Source organism: Apium graveolens, chromosome 9 (genome assembly GCF_009905375.1).
Source record: "Apium graveolens cultivar Ventura chromosome 9, ASM990537v1, whole genome shotgun sequence".
In the NCBI taxonomy this organism is placed as follows: Eukaryota; Viridiplantae; Streptophyta; class Magnoliopsida; order Apiales; family Apiaceae; genus Apium; species Apium graveolens.
Genome location: NC_133655.1, coordinates 288,879,325 through 288,902,151, shown reverse-complemented (window position 1 = coordinate 288,902,151; position 22,827 = coordinate 288,879,325). Strand labels below are relative to the sequence as shown.

The window sequence follows — 22,827 nt, the reverse complement described above, 5'->3', positions numbered from 1 at the left end:
TTCTCCATTAGAGTTGTCTTGGGATGATTAGCCGTGAATGGTTGGGATGCAATTGTTCCATTTTGGGTAACATGAGACAGATGACTCTTTTGTCCTGTGCCACGTGGCACCGGGGACCACTTCGGCTTGGGCCTGGGGTGGCATCTCTTTTGGGCCCCTATTCTTCTATCTGGGCCTGATTATTTCTGGCCTATCATTTGCCTCCCACTCCCTTATGCGGGTTTTCCCGGATGGGGGAGTAGGAAAAATTCACTTCTTTGATTTGTCTCATGACTCCGGGGTGTTGTTGGGTACAAGTCCCCGGCCGGTGTTTTGGGTAGGATCTTTGGGTCTTGTCCTTGGAAAAGTTGTCATTTTTCTTTTGATTTGTGGCCCCTAACCCCGGGGTGTTGTTGGGTACAAGTCTCTGGGATTGTGTTTGGGTAGGCCTTTTAATTCTTGGCACTTGGAAAAATTTGTCATTTTTCTTTTGATTTGTGGCCCCTAACTCCGGGTTGTTGTTGGGTACAAGTCCCCGGGGTTGTGTTTGGGTAGGCCTTTTAATTCTTGTCACTTGGAAAATTTTTGTCATTTTTCTTTTGATTTGTGGCCCCTAACCCCGGGGTGTTGTTGGTTACAAGTCCCCGGGATTGTGTTTGGGTAGGCCTTTTAATTCTTGGCACTTGGAAAATTTTTGTCATTTTTCTTTTGATTCGTGGCCCCTAACCCCGGGGTGTTGTTGGGTACAAGTCCCCGGGGTTGTGTTTGGGTAGGCCTTTTACTTCTTGGCACTTGGAAAAATTTTGTCATTTTTCTTTTAATTTGTGGCCCCTAACCCCGGGGTGTTGTTGGGTACAAGTCCTCGGGGTTGTGTTTGGGTAGGTCAGGGTGCGGGTGTGACCGGTGGGTAGTACTTTGGCGTTTTTCCCGGGGTGTCAGGCGGCGGTTGAGCTTCTTGTAAAAATATATGTGTATATGCACGAAACGCTGCAGTTTTTCCCCCCTTTTTGCCTCAAAAGTCGTGCCTGTTAAATAATTACAGCCGTGTAATCATTAACTGCAGTGGTTATTTTTTGGACGCTCAAGATTGCGCCACGTGTGCTCGATCAACGTACCGGATTGCGGGGTAGTTGAGGGGGTTAACACTCCTTCTGTGCCTATAAATACCCTTTATTTCTCATTTCTTTTTCCTTTATGCAACTGCGAACACAAAATCTTTCTGCCATTTTTCTCCAAGTCGAATTTGGGAGTCTCTTTGCTTTTTGAAGCCGGTTTATTCTCCTACTTTCTTGTAAGTTCTTGAACTCGCCATCATACTTTTTTTGTTTCTTCGTGATTGCTTAGTGAGTAATTGTAGTTTGGTTTTTTGGAATGCATGTATACTCAAGTATTTGAATTTGTTTATCTTTGTTGTGTCGAGTTTTGGCGAGTCAAATAGGTTGTTTGCTGTTTTTAGGTTTATAGTTTTTGTTTTGCGAAGAAGAAGTTGATGTTTATAGAGAATCTGGGTTTGTGTTTTGGTATGCATATGTGCGAATAAGGGTTTTAATTTGTGTAAAAATGGGCTTGATTTTGCTTTCGTGACTGTTCATAGCATGCGATATAGGCTTATATATGTATGTATAGGTTGTTTGATATGATTTGGTATTTTGATTTTGAGGTTAACTGTTTCTGAGTAGCTTTTGTGTTTCTTTCTTTTCTTTTCCTTCCCGAAATGGCATAGACTCCGGGGTTATATGGTTAGGAGGGGTAGAAAGAAACAATTAGCTAACCTGAAGCATAGACCTGACTGTCCCCACTTTGGATTTCCCGAACATTCGTCCAGTGACTCTTCGCCGGAACTAGAAAATATGCCTCCCCGTCGCCAAGCCATAGTTGAGGAGCTGCCTTCCTTCCTGTTAAACCCCGGGCAGACTTTGGGTAGGAGAGACGGGTCTTGGATATACATTGACCATTATTTCGTTCGGACTCGTGAGAACAGCCATCCCCATGATTATTACTTTAGGGACCTTACCACTGCTTATAGGCCCGGGGGCTTAGAACCTTATGATGGGGCCCGCATGGATCAACTTTTTTATAATGCCCCCGGGACAAGATATGTTCCTGCCCCCCGTCATCCCGACCTCTCCGAGTACACCTTCCAGCAGATAGATGATCTGGTGAAGGCTGTATTTCACTTCGGGGATGATATGGAGTGGAGGTGGCCCGAGCCTCATGAGAGAGTTTATCACCGTCCTACTGGTGGTTGGGTAGGAATTCCCTTAGAGCATCTGCGTAGCATGAGACCCAATCTCCATCAGTTTACCAAGTCCCTGTGCCGTGACGTCTACGGGATACCCTTCACCCAGCTAGCTCCGAACTCTGTTAAGTGGGTTTCCTGGTTTCTGGCATGTTGCCATGTGAAGAAGTACCTTTCGACATTTAAGCTTTTTCACTATCTTTTTAAAATCACAAAGTCCACCTTGCCTCCCCTTTTTGAGTTTACCTTTAATATAGATGGTTGTGGGCTCCCTTCTGATGCCAAAAAGGCTCCATTCTTTATGTTGAACTCGCTCCGGGGCTGGCACCAGGAGTTCATCTTCGTCCGGGGGTGGGACCTGGAATTTATGCCTTTGTACAAAACTACTTTGAAAAATAGCAGGTTCTCATCCGAGAGGCTTGGTGGAGATGCCTTGACGAAGATGTACGACTTTGTGGTTGCTCTTGGTGCCCAGTGGACCCAGGACACCTTTTTAGATAATCAAACATTGTATAATGTTGGCTGTAAGTGTTTTACCTTTGTAGTTTTTCCCTTGTATTTTTCCTGTTGTATATTGTTAGGAATATATGTGCATTAGTTTGATGATATGTTTAACAAAACACTTAAGTAGAAATCTAGTGTTTGTAGCCTCAACGGATAAGACCACTTTGGCTATTCGTTGATGGTGTAGCTTTACTTAGAAATAAGTCTAGTGTTGTAGCACATTTCAGTCTCTGAATTTGAGATATAATTCTTAAATGTTGAGGGAAATTATAAGTCATGTTGACTACTAAAGGATATGCAGATAGGAAGGCCAATTGTAAATATTTCATGCCTTGTAATTTTATATAAATGAAATGGTGTCAACGGATAACTTAAAGACCTTCAATGGATGAGAAACAAAGCTTCAACGGATGTCTCTAAAGCTTCAACGGATAACATCCTTCAACGGATGAGTGCATCAACGGATAGAGCTTCAACTGCTAACACATCAACGGATAAAGCCATCAACGGATGAAGGCTTCAACGGATGTTCTGTTAAATAGCAGTTGACAAGTGGTAGTTGTACCTACAAACAGAGGCACATGGGTTGACAGAGACAACTGAGATGTGGTAGCCTATTTCAGGAACATCAGAAAAAGCAGCCGTTCTACTCTAGTATAAAGAGGCAATAGTCAACAATGCACTGGAGTAAAATGGAGAAGAAACAAGTGGAGAAATTATTTTATTATTGTACTTTTTATCTTTGTCTTCACTTGTAAACTTGGTGTTATATAAACCATGTAGCAGCTAGTAATTAGAATAGAATTTTTCCAGAGCTGTTTAGAAAAATCTTGAGAAAAATTATCTAGTTTGTACTAGGATGCAGCTGTGATCAACTTCTTGAATCACAGATTTTCTGAAATACCATCTCTGGTGGAACAACAAATCCACCAGAAAAGTTTTTAAGGTCTGTTGTGTTCTGTACTTTTGTGCTTGAATATATATCTGTCTGTATTAGCTTAAAGCAATTCACACACTTGTTTATCTTAAACACACAGCCTTTGAAACTGCTCAAAACTTGAAAAAGTTTTGAGATTTACATTCAACCCCCCTTCTGTAAATCTCATTGTTAGTTCACTAGGAATAACAATTGGTATCAGAGCAGGCTCTTGACATACAAAGAGTTTAAAGTTCTTGGAAACTAACAAAGATGAGTAAGAAGGATATTGGAGTAAAAATCCCAGTTCTTGACAAAGACAGTTATCACCATTGGAAGGTGAAAATGCACCTTCATCTACTCTCCCAAGATGAAGGTTATGTAAACTGCATTGAGAATGGTCCTCACATTCCCCACAAAGTAGCCACAGTTGCTACAGCCACAATTGTTGTTGGTCAATCCATTCCAAAACCTAGAGCAGAATGGACAATGGAAGACACAGAAGAAGTCCACAAGGATAAGAAGGCTATGAACATTTTGTTTAATGGTCTTGACAAGGATATGTTTGATAATGTGATAAATTGCACAACTGCCAAAGAGGTTTGGGACACAGTTCAGCTACTGTGTGAAGGTACAGAACAAGTAAAAGAAAACAAAATGCAGCTTCTCATTCAACAGTATGAGTATTTTCATTTTGAAGAAAATGAATCTTTAAATGACACATTCAATATATTCCAAAAGCTGTTGAATGGACTGAAGCTGTATGGTAGAGTGTACCAGGTGAAGGATTCAAATCTTAAATTTTTAAGATCCTTACCAAAGGAATGGAAACCCATGACTGTCTCCTTGAGAAACTCTCAAGATTATAAGGACTTCACTCTTGAAAGATTATATGGAATCTTGAAGACTTATGAACTAGAGCTGGAACAGGATAAGGTATTGGAGAAGGGAAGAAAGAAAGGAGGTTCAGTTGCCTTGGTAGCTGAAAATGAGAAAGAATGCAGACAAGAAACTGTGAGATGAACATTAAACTCCAAAGATGGCACAAGCAAATCAGAATCAAGCAAGGGGAAAGAGCAAGTTGCTGAGAATGAAGACAACTCCAGCCAAGATGACTCTGATGGTATTGATGAGCATCTTGCATTTCTGTCCAGAAGATTTGCAAAGATAAAATTTAAGAAAAACACTAGAGCCACTAAACCTCATAAGAACATGGTGGACAAATCCAAGTTCAAGTGTTTCAATTGTGGTATAAGTGGACACTTTGCAAGTGAGTGCAGAAAGCCAACTACTGAAAAGAAGAAATTTGACCAAGTAGATTACAAAAAAAAATATTTTGATCTGCTCAAGCAAAAGGAGAAGGCTTTCATTACTCAAGAAAAAGACTGGGCAGCTGATGGAGAAGAAGAGGATGAAGATGTGGAATATGTCAACTTGGCTCTCATGGCTGATTCTGAGGAAAATGAAGTTAGTTCATCAAGCAACCAGGTAATCAATACTGATTTAACACAGCTTACTAAAGAAGAGTGCAATGATGCTTTTAATGACATGTCTACTGAATTGTATCACTTGCGTGTGTCTCTTAAATCTCTTGCTAAAGAAAATAGTAGGATTAAAGAGAACAATCTGTTTTTAAGTAATAGAAATGCTGTGTTAGAAGATAAGTTGATTGACCTAGAGAAAACTAAGCTACATTGTATATCTGTTGAAAATGAACTAGCTGAATCTGTTAAGAAAGTAGAAATACTTTCTAATCAATTAGAGAGAGAGCAAGAGGTGATTAAAGCCTGGAAGACATCTAGGGATGTTAGTGCTCAAATTGTCAAGGTCCAGGGAATTGAATCATTTTGTGAGACTGCCTGGGATAAAAACAAAAAGAAAATGGAGTTAATTGATGGGCTGTCAACGGATGTGGAATCAACGGATGATGAAAATTATCCGTTGAAGGAAGAAAAGGAGCATCCGTTGAAGGTTCCTCAATTAAAACAGGCAGATGTTTCTAACAGTGAAAATCTAAAGAAACTCAACAAAAAGTTTGGTTCAACTTCCAAGAACTTTGTCAAAGAAGAAGCAAGCACATCCAAAGATTTCAGTAAGGTGAATATAGGACACATGACCTTAGAACAGTTAAAGAATAGGCTCAAAGTGGTTGAGGATAAAAAGGAAACTAAAAGGAAATCTAATAGAAATGGGAAGGTAGGGGTTAACAAACATAACAATTACACACCTGATAAGTATGCTCCTAGAAAAAGCTGTGTGCATTGTAATAGTGTTAATCATCTATCTGCTAATTGCAAATCTATTAAGAAATCTCCCATACATGTACCCTCTTCCATGCCTAATATGTCTGCATCACCTCTGCATGCTATGCCTGTTATGTCTCAACAGAATCCTTATGCACATTTTGCAAACATGCCATATTTTAACAATCCTTATATTGCTACATTTAGTATGCCTCAAATGCCATACAATATGCCTATGTGGAATAACATGTTTGCACAATCCATGCCTTATCAAATTCCAAATGTGCTAAATGATTCTGTGACTAACCCTACACCTCAACCAACTACATCTAAGATCAAGGTTGACTCAAAGTTACCTAAGTCTAAAGATGAAGGAGGAATGAAGTCTAGGAGAAAGGCTAACATGAATGGACCCAAGGAAACTTGGGTACCAAAATCAACTTGATTGATTTTATGGTGTGCAGGGAAACAGAAGAAATCTATGGTACTTGGACAGTGGTTGTTCAAGACACATGACAGGAGATTTTTCCCTGCTCACAGAGTTTAAGGAGAAAGTTGGCCCTAGCATAACCTTTGGAGATGACAGCAAAGGGTTTACTATGGGATATGGCTTGATTTCAACAAGGAATGTCATCATTGATGAAGTTGCATTAGTTGATGGTCTCAAGCACAACTTACTGAGCATCAGTCAATTATGTGATAGAGGGAATACAATTTCCTTCAATTCTGAAGCATGTGTTGTCACCAGTAAGAAAGACAACAAAGTAATTCTAACTGGAGTTAGAAAAGGAAATGTGTACTTAGCTGACTTCAACTCTACTGATGCAGAATCTATTACTTGTCTCTTCAGCAAAGCAAGTCCAGTTGAAAGTTGGCTATGGCACAAGAAGCTATCCCATTTGAATTTCAAGACAATGAATGATCTAGTCAAAAAGGACTTAGTTAGAGGAATTCCTCTTGTTGAATTCTCAAGGGATGATTTGTGTGATGCTTGTCAGAAAGGCAAACAAAGGAAAGCATCATTCAAAAAGAAGCTTGAAACAACAATTGATGAACCATTACAGCTGTTACATATGGATTTGTTTGGACCAGTCAATGTATTGTCAATTGCAAGAAAAAGATATTGCTTAGTGATTGTAGATGATTTCTCAAAGTTTTCATGGGTCTATTTTCTTGGATCAAAGGATGAAGCAAGTGAAATCATTATCAATCACATCAGGCAAGTCAATAATCATCCTGACTTGAAGGTTAGGAATATCAGGAGTGACAATGGAACTGAGTTCAAGAATTCGACAATGAGGCTGTTCTGTGAAGAAAATGGAATCATGCATGAGTTCTCAGCTCCAAGAACACCTCAGCAAAATGGGGTAGTTGAAAGAAAGAAAAGATCTTTAATTGAGGCTGCTAGAACAATGCTTGAAGAATCAAAGTTACCAACATATTTCTGGGCTGAAGCTGTTAATTGTGCCTGCTACACTCAGAATATTTCTTTGATCAATCAAGCTAAAGGCATGACTCCTTATCAGTTGTTCAAGAGAAGAAAACCAACTCTAAACTTTCTTCATGTCTTTGGATGTAAATGCTTTATACTGAGAAATCAATCTGACCATAAAGGGAAGTTTGATGCAAAGGCTGATGAAGGGATATTTGTTGGTTACTCAGCTGGAAAATCTTATAGGGTCTACAATCTAAGAACCAACATTGTTATGGAATCTGTGCATGTTGTGTTTGATGATAAAAAGATTGATGGACTAACAGATGAGGGACACCATGAGAGACTCAAATTTGACAACATTGAGATATATTGTGATGATAGTGAAGAGGAGACTGATGGAGATGACACTTCAAAAGGGATTCAAAACATGCCCTTGGATAATGCACAAAATTCTGCATCCATTGATAGAGGCAATGCAGTATCCATTGAAAGACATAGTGCATCATCCGTTGAAGTACAAAATGAAGCATCCGTTGATCATAGTTCATCAACGAATAATCGATTTACATCATCAGTTGATAAAACTCCAAGTTCCCTGCAAAGGACCAACAACTCAGGGGGAGTTTCAACTAATCAACACTCTGCCTCACATCATGACAATACTGAGGCCACCTCATCTAGAGTATATCTTCCACCTCAAAGGAAATGGACCAAGAATCATCCCTTTGAACTGATCATTGGTGATGCATCATCTAAAGTGCAAACAAGAAAAGCTACTCAAGATGAATGTCTGTATAGTAGTTTTCTATCTCAGGAGGAACCTAAGAAAGTGGAAGAAGCTTTATTGGATCCAGATTGGATATTAGCTATGCAGGAAGAGCTGAACCAATTTGAGAGAAACAATGTTTGGAAGCTGGTACCCAAACCAAAGAACAAGAGTCCTATTGACACAAAATGGGTATTCAGAAACAAGATGGATGAAAATGGCATTGTCATAAGGAATAAAGCCAGATTGGTTGCTAAAGGCTATTCTCAACAAGAGGGAATAGATTTTGATGAGACATATGCTCCTGTTGCAAGACTTGAAGCCATCAGAATTTTTCTAGCCTATGCAGCCCGTGCCAATTTCAAAGTCTATCAAATGGATGTCAAGAGTGCATTTCTAAATGGGAAATTGGAGGAAGAAGTTTATGTAAGTCAACCTCCAGGGTTTGAAGATCCAAATTTTCCAGACTATGTGTATTATCTGTTGAAAGCACTCTATGGACTGAAGCAAGCACCTAGAGCCTGGTATGAAACCTTATCAAAATTCCTTTTGGAGAATCACTTCACTAGAGGTACTGTTGATAAAACTCTCTTCTTTAGGAATGTTAATGGCTCTAGTATACTTGTTCAAATTTATGTAGATGACATAATATTTGGATCTATAGATGATAAGCTTTGTAAAAAGTTTGCTAAGCTAATGCAAAGTAATTATGAAATGAACCTGATGGGAGAACTAACCTATTTTCTTGGTTTACAAGTTAAACAAGTTAGTGATGGAATTTTCATTAGTCAAACTAAATATATTTATGATCTTTTAAAGAAGTTTGACTTAATAGAATGTTCATCTGCAAAAACTCCCATGGCCACTGCCACCAAACTTGAATTAAATAAGACTGAAAGGTCTGTGGACATTACAAGTTATAGAGGCATGGTTGGTTCACTTTTATATTTAACTGCCAGTAGACCACATATAATGTTTTCTACATGTCTCTGTGCTAGATTTCAAGCTGACCCTAAAGAATCTCACTTAGTAGCTATTAAAAGAATTTTCAGATATCTCAAGGGGACTCCAAATCTAGGAATTTGGTACCCTAGAGAGTCTGGTTTTGATCTAATTGGCTACTCAGATGCAGACTATGCAGGTTGCAAAATAGACAGGAAAAGTACAACAGGCTCCTGCCAATTCCTGGGAAATAAGCTTGTATCATGGTTTAGCAAAAAGCAAAATTCAGTCTCTACTTCTACAGCTGAGGCTGAATACATTGCTGCTGGAAGTTGCTGCTCTCAAGTGTTATGGATGAGGAATCAACTCCTTGATTATGGACTACATGTTGATATAATTCCTATTTTTTGTGACAACACAAGTGCCATAGCCATAACAGAGAATCCTGTGCAGCACTCAAGGACCAAGCACATTGATATCAAGTACCACTTCATTAGGGAACATGTGATGAAAGGTACAGTGGAACTTCATTTTGTTCCAAGTGAACAACAAATTGCAGACATATTTACCAAGCCACTTGATGAATCAACATTCACAAGATTGGTAAGTGAGCTAGGTATGCTTAATTACTCTTAAAATTCATGTCCTTATTGCAATTTGAATTGAAGCCTGAAATGTATTAGCTGCAAGAACAAATTTGATTTTTAACATAGATTATTCCATCAACGGATATTCCCTATCCGTTGAAAGTCAAAATCGTTCTATCAACGGATGTTCATTATCCGTTGAAAGTCATATACATTTCTGAAATTTTTATCCATCAACGGATAAAACTGAAGTGCTCTTCAACGGATGACAGTTTACCTTATCCGTTGAAATATCACATCAGTCGATTCAAGTGTTTCACAGCCGTTGATTCTATTGTCTTAACCGTTGATACTCATACATACAGCTGTATGTATTTGTTTTAAAGGTAGTTTTTAGAATACTTACAGTTTATTCTTAAACGACTGAAATTCACTTACACATATTTATTGTTTAATCTCTTATTTATATTTTTTTTAATTTGAGAAAGTATATAAGCCCTTCTGATTTTTCATTTTTACTTTACGCTTTCTTGAAATTTCAAAGCTTTTACCATTTTCTCTCTGCAAAACCTTCAAGTTATTCTCTGCAATTTCTACTCACAACAATGGCACCAGTAGTAAAGATTATGTCTCAATCTGGGTTCATCTATGAGAAGAACAATTTCATAGCTTTGGTAGAAAAGAATGAAGCCCACTCAGATTATCACAAAATGATGGACTTCATCAAAAACTGTAAACTTAGCTATGCAATGCTGGAAGCCCCAACGATTTACTGTGAAGTAGTTGAGGAGATTTGGACAACTGCTGAGTTCAACTCCATAGATATGACTATCTCCTTCACTCTCAAAGGTAAAAATCACTGTGTTAACTGTGATGACTTACTAGCATGTTTTAAATTACCTGAGAACAATGCCATGACACCACACACTGATAATGATGTATCCAGCATGTTAGATTCCATAGGTTATTCTCTTAACTCTGCTAGTTTAGGGAGTATTAAAAGAAAAGGCCTTAGGAAAGAATGGAGTTTTCTTGGGGATGCCTTTATCAAGGTTTTCTCTGGGAAAATTAGCAATTTTGATGCCATAACTTCATCTCTTGTTAATATGCTCTATATGCTTGTTTCTGATAGGTATTTTAATTTTAGCAACTATGTTATGCTAGAATTAGGTACTAGATTAGGTAACAAAGCTAATAGACCTAACAACATCTATTATGCTAGATTCTTTATGTTATTGGCTAACCATGTTGCTGAAGGTTTGGTCATTACGAATGAGAATAATAAACTCAAGTGCTGGGCACAAGAGAAAAGAGTTCTTGCTGATTTATTGAGAATGGATCTCAACAGCAGTGTGCCATTGGTATATTTACCAATCATGAATGCACCTCAGGTAGGTGAGGTAATTGCTTCTACAACTCCTACTTCTTCCAACCCCTCTATTTCTTTATCTTCTAGTGTGGCCATGGAATCTGTGACAATGCCCCAACAGATTCCTACCAAGGTCACCAAAACTAAACTTTCGAAATCAAAGACAAAGAAAACCACCTCTGTTGTTTCTCAAAAGACAACAGTTGAAACACCTACCATTAACCCTGAGGGGAGTGAACAGGGTGTGAGTGGTGAGGGGAGGTGTGAACATCAAAGAAACCCCCAGGATAAGGAAGGAGAGAAAAGTGCTTCCCAAGCTAGCCAAGCCACAGTTTCTCAAAAAGCTGTGGTGGTTGAAAAGGTTACTAGCATATCCCTAGCTGCATCCTCCCAAAAGGATGTAACTATTGAAAATAGTTCCCAACCAGGAACACACAAACGAGGGAGGGACACTAAAGCCAAACACTCACCAACAAAAGCCTTTATTTGAAGAAAGAGAGCTAGAACCCAATCTTCTACACAGGGTGCACACACTGCACAGATACATCCATCTGTATCTATGCCTTCTCAAACTCAGTTTGATGTGGCTCCAACAAATGTGGAGTCACAGCCCCATTCTCTCACAATTAACACACATCAATCACCACACACTTCTTCACCATCTCTAGATGTGGATATGTTATTCCCATCAATTCCTGATTCTCCCTCTTTACAACTCAGGGAGGAGCCCCACTCAAATACAGGTGATCATCATCTTTTAGATGATTTGTTGGATCACCCGCAAATTCTTTCAGATGTAATTGAAGGATCTGTGTCACCAAAACTCATATCAATCTACACAGATTCAACAGTTATATCACTTTCAATTTTTACTTCTTTTCCTTCTTCAACGGATATCACTCATCCGTTGACAAGTGGTTGTTCTTCAACGGATAAGCTTAACAGCAGTTATCCGTTGATACCATCAGTTTCACCTTCAACGGCTATTCCTCATCCGTTGATAGTCTCTACACACACAACTGAAACAATTCCAAGTGTAGAAGACTTGATAACTGTACAATCACTTCTAGGACTGAGGGAAGGGAGTGACAATTTGAGTGAGAGGCTGGGTTGCTCCCAGGCAAAAGGAGAGATTGAGAGCTCAAATATGCATGCTATTTCTTCCAGCATGGCAAAAGTAAGTGAGAGGAGTACCACCTTAGTAGGTGAAGGTGAGGGAGTGAGTTGTGTGAGCCAGGGGGAGCCCCTGATGCAAGAACATAGAGAAAATGAGAGAAAGGCAGGTACAGCAGATATAAGGATGGATCCAGCCATTGCTAGTAAGTCAATGATTGTGAATGATGCTGAAAAGGAAAGACAATTTCAGCAACATTACAAAGCTGTAATTGATAACATTTCCTTGGATGCTGACACTTTTACTCATCCTATTTCAGCCTATCAAGTATTGGCTGCACAGGGCAATGTGGAGGCAGAAAAGACACTACATCTAGTACATACAACAGCATCTCTTCAAAGGGACAAAATTGCTATTAACAAGATGCCTTCAACAACTGGTGAGTCATTTGAAGAATTTGGAGTAAATTCTGATGATGATGACTTTGTTTCTTCTGATGGAAGCATGAACTTAGGGGGAGATGAAGGCCCTAGTTCTATTCCAAATCTACCTGAATGGGCCTTCACAAAGGAGTCTACAACAGGGCAATTCAATGTCTCCTTAGTCAAACAAATCAGTACTATCAAACAGGCCATTCAGAAAACTTCTCATGCTGGTACAAAGGCTATCCTTACAGCTCACTTGGACTCACTGCATCTCATGAAGTTGCAGCAAGTAAGACAGAATCTGAGTGTGGATGAACTCAGAAAGGATATTGCTGACTTGAAATCCTACAATTCTGAAAAACTGGATTCAGTCATGCCCTTTGGTACAATGCAGGACATTTGGTTGAGATTGAAAAAGGAATCACATACTGAAAAGAGGCTGGCCAAATTGGAAGACAGAGTTCAAGTTATTGAAGATTCTGTGGCCACCATTCTTCACAACCAACAATCTCAAACAAATCTACTTATGCAGCTGGCAAAAGCACAGGACTTGACCCCTCTCCTTGATGATAAGAAAAAGGGGGAGAGTAAAAGGGAAGGGGAAGGAGAGCCATCTACAAAAATCCAAATATCTAAAGTGCTAGTTCGTGCCATCACTACTTCTCCAATCATTCAAATCAAAGGAAAGCCTGATGGAATTGATTTAATCCAGCTAGCAGCAGCTGAAATTCAAGTGAAAGAGCAAAGGAGGAGAATTGATGAAAGGATGCAACAACTGTTTGGCTCAACACAAGATAAATCAATATCTGTGAAACATAGCACAAAGGTTGAACCAATCAATATGGAGCACAAGCCAGAAAGGAGAAATAAGGTTGGAGAGACTTCTTTCAAGAATCTAAAACCTATGGTTCTCAAGCCCAACACCAGATCCAGCAAGGACTCCACAGAGAACCCTCTAGACTTTGCTCAGATGAAAGAAGTGGACTTTCCTCTTCCAAAGCCTGATGAAGACAAAGTTTTGGGTACAAGCATCATAAAATACAAGGAGACCATGGATGAGGCAGTAAGGAGAAACATGGCTATTATCTTTAGAGAGGGAAAGAGCATATGTGTGATGCAAGGACATCCCAAATTCTCAATAGCCAAGAGGGAAGAAACCAAAAGGTTAAAGAAAGAAGCTGAAAAACTCAAGGCTGACAAAAGAGCACAAGCAAAGCTTGAACAAAAGCTAAAGTCAAGTCTAGTTGAAAATGAGAAAGGAATTGAAGTCAGGGGTGAAGACAAGATTGCAAACTTAGATGAGGTTTTTGAGAGTATATTTGGTAAAAGCATGGAGGAAAAAGAGGAATGGCAGAAGGGAAACAGAAGAAAGGCCAAGGCACATAGAAGGAGTGAAGGCAACACTGAAGAAACTAAATCTCTACCTTCCATACCTGAACCCTTTGTTGCTGATCCCACTATAAACATCCATGGTGAACCAATCATCCCAAAAGAGGAACCTATTGATTGGGACACCATCAATTTGCCTACCTTTTTAACCACTCTTCCACTACCAAAGAAACAGAAAAGAAAATCCAAATCTACATCTCCCCTAAACTCTAAGAAATTCACTCAAAAACATAAACCTAACCCTAAGCCACCCATTTCTAAAGATGATTATGTTCACATCTGTGACATAAAAGAAATTTCAGACATTGAACTCTATCTGGATGAGCTGGAGGATGTAAGGGGAATTGCTGCTTACAGACAGCTACCAGAGAGATTGGTGTTCAGATACAAAGGAGCTGGGGAAAGAACATGGCCTCTCTACAGGATTCTGAATGAAGGCTACTCTACCTTGATCAGAGTCTTTTCAGCCATACAAAAGGATTCTGGCTTTACCAGGACTGCCAAGACTGAAATTCTCAACAAGATTGCCAACATAAGGAAAACTTGGAGGGAGCCCAATGCTTTGCCCAGAACCTTACTCATTCAAGAAAGGGGAACTACAATTCACAAATCACCTCATTGGTTGATGGAATTCAGAGATGATAAAGGAGTCAGAAGATTTTTCAGACTTGAAGACCAACTCAAGATTGCCAGCAATGAAACTCTCAAAAAAATGCAATCTAAGTTGGATATCAGTGATGAAGATGAAGTTGAATTCTTCAGACAACTCCAACTCCAAATTGAGGAAAATGACAAAGGGATAGGAAAGAAAACCAGGGATCAAAGAAGAAAAAGATGATTTGCTCAGGCTAGAGGAGCACCCTTGGAAACACTGTAAATCTTCAATTACCTTCTGGTACATACACTTTTGCAGCACTTTTAAATTTCTACTTAGTTTCAGTTCATATATTTGTTAAGTGTTTTGTTATCATCAAGTTAACCTTGAATTTATGTCTACAATTCTTATAGACATAAATAGGGGGAGATTGTTAGGAATATATGTGCATTAGTTTGATGATATGTTTAACAAAACACTTCAGTAGAAATCTAGTGTTTGTAGCCTCAACGGATAAGACCACTTTGGCTATCCGTTGATGGTGTAACTTTACTTAGAAATAAGTCTAGTGTTGTAGCACATTTCAGTCTCTGAATTTGAGATATAATTCTTAAATGTTGAGGGAAATTATAAGTCATGTTGACTACTAAAGGATATGCAGATAGGAATGCCAATTGTAAATATTTCATGCCTTGTAATTTTATATAAATGAAATGGTGTCAACGGATAACTTAAAGACCTTCAACGGATGAGAAACAAAGCTTCAACGGATGTCTCTAAAGCTTCAACGGATAACATCCTTCAACGGATGAGTGCATCAACGGATAGAGCTTCAACTGCTAACACATCAACGGATAAAGCCATCAACGGATGAAGGCTTCAATGGATGTTCTGTTAAATAGCAGTTGACAAGTGGTAGTTGTACCTACAAACAGAAGCACATGGGTTGATAGAGACAACTGAGATGTGGTAGCCTATTTCAGGAACATCAGAAAAAGCAGCCGTTCTACTCTAGTATAAAGAGGCAATAGTCAACAATGCACTGGAGTAAAATGGAGAAGAAACAAGTGGAGAAATTATTTTATTATTGTACTTTTTATCTTTGTCTTCACTTGTAAACTTGGTGTTATATAAACCAAGTAGCAGCTAGTAATTAGAATAGAATTTTTCCAGAGCTGTTTAGAAAAATCTTGAGAAAAATTATCTAGTTTGTACTAGGATGCAGCTGTGATCAACTTCTTGAATCACAGATTTTCTGAAATACCATCTCTGGTGGAACAACAAATCCACCAGAAAAGTTTTTAAGGTCTGTTGTGTTCTGTACTTTTGTGCTTGAATATATATCTGTCTGTATTAGCTTAAAGCAATTCACACACTTGTTTATCTTAAACACACAGCCTTTGAAACTGCTCAAAACTTGAAAAAGTTTTGAGATTTACATTCAACCCCCCTTCTGTAAATCTCATTGTTAGTTCACTAGGAATAACATATATCTTTGTCCTATTCATTTGAATGATTGTTGTTCCTTATGCAGGTCTTCCCCTCCCGAATCCCTTCCATTACGCTATGTCGCAGCAATTTAAGGATTTGGCTGGGAGGTTCAAGAAGATTGGTGGTGCCGTGCAGTTGGACTCGGGGAAGAGGGTAGCTGGTGCAGGTAGCGGTTCACAGACCCGGGATGCTGGTTCCTCGGGTAACAGTGTGAGGCAGAGTGCTCCCGTGATTACCCCGCCTGTTGTCCCGGAGCCTGAGGAGGTTGAGGTGGTTGAGCCGGAGGAGGTGGAGGTCGGGTCTTTGAATCGACGGAAGAAGAAGGCTGTGACGAATGCTGCTAGTGGGTCCGAAACCCCACAACGTAGGAGGGTTTCGGGATCGGGTCCTTCAGAAGAAGAGAGCCAAAAGTTGGTGGAGGAGGATGCGCTGAAGAACCTCCTGGCTCGGATGACCTTGGATGATCGCCGGAATGAAATGTTTGATAATTATGCTACCCCCGCTGACTTTGACTGCTATGCCACGGATGATCTGGATACCTTCCTCGATCATCTAGTCCGGGACATTTCGAAGGTAAGGTCATTCCCTTAACAGTTTCTTTTCTGTCCTTGTGTTAGTACTTAGCCGTTTTGTTTTCAGGCCAATGCTCGGATCAACGGATGCTCTACTATTCTCCATAACTTCCGCATAAGGGAGACCAAGACCAAGGCTACGCTGAAAGAGCTAAGTAAGGAGAAGGAGAACTTCGCCAAGTATTGGGAGGTGAAGGAGAAAGAGTCCTGGGAGCATAAACAAGTCGTTGCTGAGGCGGTGAAGTCTCGGGAGGCTGCAGAGCAGTTGGTGGGATCCCTCCGGGCGGAGGTGGAGAACATGAAGAAGGAGCTTGCTGCTAGGCCCCCGGCAGAGGAGGTGCTGGAGTCTTTCTGGGGTACTCCTGCTTACTACGAGGAGCTTAACAACAATATCTTTGAGAAGGTGAATATCTGCTGGGATGTTGCTCCTGCCTATCTTGCTGAGAATCCGGGTGGCGACATGGACAGATTCATAGAGTTATACCTTGCTGAAGAGCTCCGCCGTGAAGAAGCCCGAGCAGCTGAGGCGGGTACTTCCGGGACTCAGCCGCCTCCGCCTCCCGAAGATGGGCGTGAGAAGACCCATCCTCCTCCCGAAGTTTGAAGAATGAAGACCCAGGCTTAGTGCCATGTAATTTTATTTCGTAATTTGTTTCAGACTTGGCCCTTGTGGCTTTTAGACTTCGCTTAACTTGTTTTCGTATGACTTTATTTGGATTTGCCCCGGGACCTGGATTGCCTCGGGAACATATGTAAATATATTTCCCTTTCGTATTTGCTTTTGTTTCCTTTTCCCAAAATCCTACTAAGTACGCGTGGTGCGCGTTGTAGTCCCCGGGAGAGGTTTTAGTTTAAAATTTTAACTTAGTAAAATTTTCTAAGTACACCTGGGTTGTGTAATAGTCCCCGGGGGGGGTTTAATTTAAAATTTTAAATCATTAGAACAAAAGTACATTCTGGGGGGAAATGTTGAAAATTACATCAAGCTGTTATATCCTAAAAGTGGAGGAGATCCCGGAATGTGCGACCTATCTTTACTGGTAGAATTTCCTTAGGCGGGCTCCGTGCCAAGTGTTTGGGACTTCGGTCCCCCCGAGGTAGCTTAGCTTGTAAGTTCCTGGCCGGAGTACTTCTTTAACCCTGTAGGGGTCTTCCCAGTTGGGCTGGAGCTTTCCCTGATTAGTTGGGTCCGAGGCCTCGGTGTGTCGGAGTACCAGGTCTCCTTCTTCATATTCTCTGATTTTGGCCTTCTTCTCAAAGTAGAGTCTTGTCTTTTCTTTGTATCCTTCCATCTTTCTTACCGCTTCGTCTCTTATCTCATCTTGGAGTTCCAGGTTGGTCTTAAGTCCTTCAATGTTTGCGATCTCGTCAAAGTTGACGACCCTGTGGGAAGGGGACCAGGTTTCGATTGGAATGCGGGCGTCGGTACCGTATGCAAGCTTGAAGGGGGTCTCATTTGTTCCCGCTCTGGGGGTGGTTCTGTAGGACCACAAGACTTTTGGAAGCTCATCATGCCAAGTTTTCTTGGTTTCTTCTAGTCTCTTTTCCAGGCCCCGAAGTATGGTTCTGTTGGTTACTTCGACCTGTCCATTTCCCTGAGGGTGTGCAACCGACGCTCTTTTGTGCTTGATTCCGAGCTCTTTCAGATATGCTTCAAATTCGGACCCGACGAACTGTGGGTCATTGTCGGAGATGAGGACTACAGGGATCCCGAACCTCATGACGATCGCGTCCATGAACTTGATACAATCATGTTGGTTGATTGTCCTCATGGCTTTAGCTTCTGCCCATTTTATCATGTAATCAATGGCTACCAAGACGTAGCGGAGGTCGCCTTTTGCTCGAGGGAAGGGGTCCATGATATCTATGCCCTATACCGCAAACAGGATAGGAGATAACACTGATGCTGGCAGGCTCGGGCTTTGTTTGGGAACATTGCTGAATTTCTGGCACTGGGGGCACTTCTGGACGTAAGCGACGGAGTCGAAGTGTGTCGTGGGCCAGTAATACCCTTGCCTGATGATTTTGTAAGCTAGAGCTTTGGCTGCCAGGTGGTCTCCGCAGATGCCTTCATGAACCTCTCGGAGGCAATAATTGGCCTCCTCAGGGTCTACACATTTCAAGGTAGGTGCGAAAAAGGTTCTTCTGTATATCTGACCCTCTTCCAGGAAGAAACGAGCAGCTTTGTGCTTCAAATATCTGGCCTTGTTCTGGTCTTCCGGGAGCGTCCCATCTCTTAAGTAAGCTATGTAAGGAATCATCCAATTGTCTGGGCTCCCGATGCACAGGACCTCAGCTCGCTCTGTGCTGGGTACTTTAAGTTCTACGAAGTATACTGAACTAACGAGGTCGGAGGAATTCTACACGAGCTTGGACAGCTCATCCGCTTTGGAGTTCTCTTCTCTGTTGATCTGAAGTATGGTGATGTCGGGAGTGGCTTCCAAGATGCTCCTGGAAAGCTCAATGACATTCTGGTGTCCAATCCACTAGCTTCTTGTTCCGAGCACCTTTCAGCAACTCGAAGAATGGGAGACATCTCTCCGCCAGTTTCGGGATAAATCTTCGCAGGGCTGCTAGGCATCCTGCCAACTTCAGGATGTCCCTCTGTATTTGGGGCATCTTCATTTCCATGATGGCGTTGATCTTTTCTGGGTTTGCTTCTATTCCTCTTTTGCTGACCAAGAATCCCAGGAATTTGCCTGAAGGTACCCCGAATGCACATTTCTCCGGATTCAGCTTCATATTGTACCTCCTCAGGTTGTCAAAACACTCCTTGAGGTCTTTTATGTGGTCTGGGGTGGTGAGTACTTGGAGATCATATCGTCTACATAAGATTCCATGTTCCTCCCCAACTGGCTCTTGAAAATTGTGTTCATCATCTTCTAGTAGGTGGCTCCAGCGTTGATGAGTCCAAAAGGCATCATGATGAAGGCGTAAACTGCCCTATGAGTAATGAAGGCCATTTTGGCGATGTCTTCGGGATTCATGCGAACCTGGTTGTATCCCGAAAAGGCGTCCATGAAGCTGAGCATGGTATGGACCGAAGTCGCGTCGATTAGCTGGTCAATATTTGGGAGGGGATAGGAATCTTTAGGGCACGCAGCATTGAGGCTCGTGTAGTCGACACACATTCTCCACTTTCCGTTTGGCTTCTTGACTAGCACCACGTTGGCGAGCCAGTCGGGATACTTGATCTCGCAGATGATGTCGGCCCTGAGCAGCTTTTATATCTCCACGTCTATTGCTTGCTGTCGTTCGGGAGCAAAATTTCTCCTTTTCTGTTTGGTTGGTTTTTTCTTCGGGTCTACATCCAGGCTGTGCATTGCCACTGACTGATCGATTCCGGGCATATCCTCTGGCGTTCATGCGAATACATCCGCATATTCTTTTAACAGTGAGATGAGCTCTTCCTGAAAGGATGTCTCCAGGCCTTTTCCAATTTTCAACTTCCGGGTGGGGTTCCCGGGGTCCAATTCTATCTCTAACGTCTGTGCGGCAGGCTCTACCTTGGTTTTTTTATCTTTCTTCCACAAATTTCTGTATCCAGGCGTCGGCGTTGGTTACGCTGTATCCCGAGTCCTCTATCATGTTGACATCCAGCTTTAGCCTTTTGTTGAAATGTTCGCGATGCTTCTTACGGCTTTGGCCTTTGGGTAAGGCCATTGCCTTCTTTCTGTTTTCTGGATCAGTTTCAGCCATGACCAGCGCCTGTCCATAGCATTTTCCCGAAGTGCCCCGGTCCCCCCTAAGTTCTCCAATGCCTCCCGGGTTGGGAAACTTCAGCTTCAGGTGAATTGTAAACGGGATGGCCCGGAGCTTGGTGATGGTAGGTCTTCCCAGGATCATGTTATAAAAGGATGCGACACTTATCACGTAGAATTTCATGACATGAGATACTTGCCGGGAAGCGGTACCAAAGACCATGGGGAGGTATATTACCCTGCGGATCGGGATCATATTCTTCCTGAATCCGTAGAGAGGGTCTTTGAGGCATGGATCCATGCGGAGGTGTCCCAACTTCATTCTGTTAAGGGTATGTTCGAAAACAATGTTAGTTGAGGAGCCATTATCAACCAAAATTCTTTGTACCTCATTGTCGGCGATGTCGAGAGTCATGACCAGGGCTTGGTTGTGCTCGGGATCCAGGCCTTCATAGTTTGCATTGGAGAAATATATGCGCTCATCTTCAGCCGGCTGGATCATCAAGACATCGTTGCCCTCATCTGGACTCCGGGACGGGGAGGAGGTTCCCCCAAAAATCATGTTGACCACATGCTTCCCTCCACCGGAGGGTTTATCTCTGTCATCAATTCTTCTCTGAAGGTACTGGTTCATGTTGCCCCTTTTGATCTGATCTTCGATGAACATCTTGAATGAGAAGCAGTTCTCTGTGGTGTGGCGATGATCTTCGTGGTACCCGCAATGCTTGTCACGGGCCCTGTTCCCGGGCGGTGCCAACAGCGGCTTCAGGGGGGGTAATAAAAGGGCTTTCCCTTGACTTCTCTCAATATGTCGGCCCGGGGCCGATTGAGCGGAGTTCACTCGGGTTCTGGTTTTAGTTCCCTCTTAGGCTTGGGCTTCCTTTCGCTCTTCTGGGGCCTGGAGTAGTCATCCTGGGGTGGGGTCCCCCTGGATTGCTGTACGTAATTGGTCTGTCTGTCTGTCCTGTGCCTCTTTTCTTTTCCGTAGGCGCGGCGGTGTTTCGGGGACTCATCATCGTCCCGGATTCTCCTATTCATTTTCATGAAGGTGAGGGAGTCATTTTCTTTGATAAACTTGGACGCCATTGCATAGACCGAAGCGAGGCTTTGGGGTTCCCTATGGATTAGATCCTTAACGTAGCCTTCACATGAAACTGGGTGGAGGTTACGCCGAAAGATATTTACAGCTTCCTTTTCTTCAAGGTTGGAGAGCTGGTTGACCGATTCTTGAAATCTTTTGATGAACTCTGGAAGGGTTTCTCTGCTTCTCTATTGTATGGTTTCCAAGTGGCACATCTGGAGCTCGTTCATACGGTTCGCCCTGAACCTCTTGAGAAATATTTTCCGGAAGTCCTTCCAAGAGTCGATGCTCCGGGAGGAGATTTGACTGAACCATTTCTGTGCTCCACCCTTTAGCATGGAGGTGAAGAAACGACACTTGGTGAGGTCATTGTAGTCGTATATGTTCGAGATTTGTTCAAAGTAGTTGAGATGTTCTTCAGGGTCTGCAAGCCCGCCAAAATAGTCGAAGTTGAAGTGTTTGAGTATGAGTTCCCTGGGGGTGGATTCCAACTTTCTGGTGAAGGGCGTGGCCGCCGGTCCAACTTCCACGTCTCCTTCTACTTTTCTCTTGAGATCCCGGAGAACCCGGGCCATTTGTTCCTGCTTGGATTCCCTTTCGGGTTCAGATTCCGAAGAGACATGGATTCAGCGTATCTTCTTCTTTAGTTTGGCTTCTTCCTCTTGGACCCTCTTTTCGATGTTGGCTTTGGCCTTGACCTCTTCTTCCTTTCAGATGCGGTCCTGAAGCGTGGCCCTCTTGATTTCGTCCCTGGCGTCCTCTGACGGCCTCTTGGTTTTGCCAATCCGATCTAAGACTGAACCCCGGGATTCTTCCGAGTGTTCAATCTGATCCTCCGGGCGGGTTTCAGGATCCTTGTTCTTTTCTTACCACAGGCTAATGGCCGCTTGAATATGCTCCGGGGTCATATTTCCCCAAGGGTTTGTAGAGGTTTCAACATACTTGTGGGCTGCTTTCTCTATGGTTAATCTCTGGTCTCCGGGCTGAACCTGAGATGAAGCACGAGCTGTGGGGGCTCTTCATCTATATCTTCCATCTCGCCGTCCCTGGGCGGGGAGACGGTGGGCTGAATGGTTCTGGAGATCGAGGTTTTGCATTTTCGCGTGGTCATTATTTTCAGGACAAATTACGGGTGATGGTACCAGGATGTGTGACTGTTCTGGAGAAAGAATAAGGAAAGTGAGATGTAAAGAGGGTGAGGGTTTTCGTTCTTATCAGAGAGGGTTTCTTTGGTTTTGTAGTTGTGTAACGTAGCTGGAGATGACACCACGTCACCGGAGCTTCGGCCCCTCCTTCTAGTGCCAATGATAACTCGTTTTCTTCCCAGATCTTCTCCTCTCTCTCACGTGCTGGGACCCGGACTCCATAGCGGTTTGGGTGTGGTTAACCTGCTAGGTAGGGGTCTCTGCAAAACAGAGCCGGATGGGGGGTTGTATCTCACGGCAACTCCGGTGTGAGAATAAGAAATGAGTTTTCTTG

At 42.0% G+C, this 22,827-nt stretch overlaps 2 protein-coding genes across 2 annotated transcripts; both read right to left on the bottom strand.

Annotated features, from left to right (window-relative positions):
- Positions 1–18,437: 18,437 nt before the first annotated feature.
- Positions 18,438–18,827, bottom strand: LOC141686563 (uncharacterized). The gene has a single exon (XM_074491588.1). The coding sequence runs from the start codon at positions 18,825–18,827 to the stop codon at positions 18,438–18,440; it is 390 nt and encodes a 129-aa protein (XP_074347689.1).
- Positions 18,828–20,082: 1,255 nt separating this feature from the next.
- LOC141686562 (uncharacterized) lies at positions 20,083–20,934 on the bottom strand. The gene has a single exon (XM_074491587.1). It carries the CDS (start codon positions 20,932–20,934, stop codon positions 20,083–20,085), a length of 852 nt encoding a protein of 283 aa, XP_074347688.1.
- Positions 20,935–22,827: the final 1,893 nt, after the last annotated feature.

Coding starts and splice junctions, on each gene's coding strand:
- LOC141686563 (XM_074491588.1), bottom strand. CDS start 18,827: ATGATTCCTTACATAGCTTACTTAAGAGATGGGACGCTCCCGGAAGAC.
- LOC141686562 (XM_074491587.1), bottom strand. CDS start 20,934: ATGTTCATCGAAGATCAGATCAAAAGGGGCAACATGAACCAGTACCTT.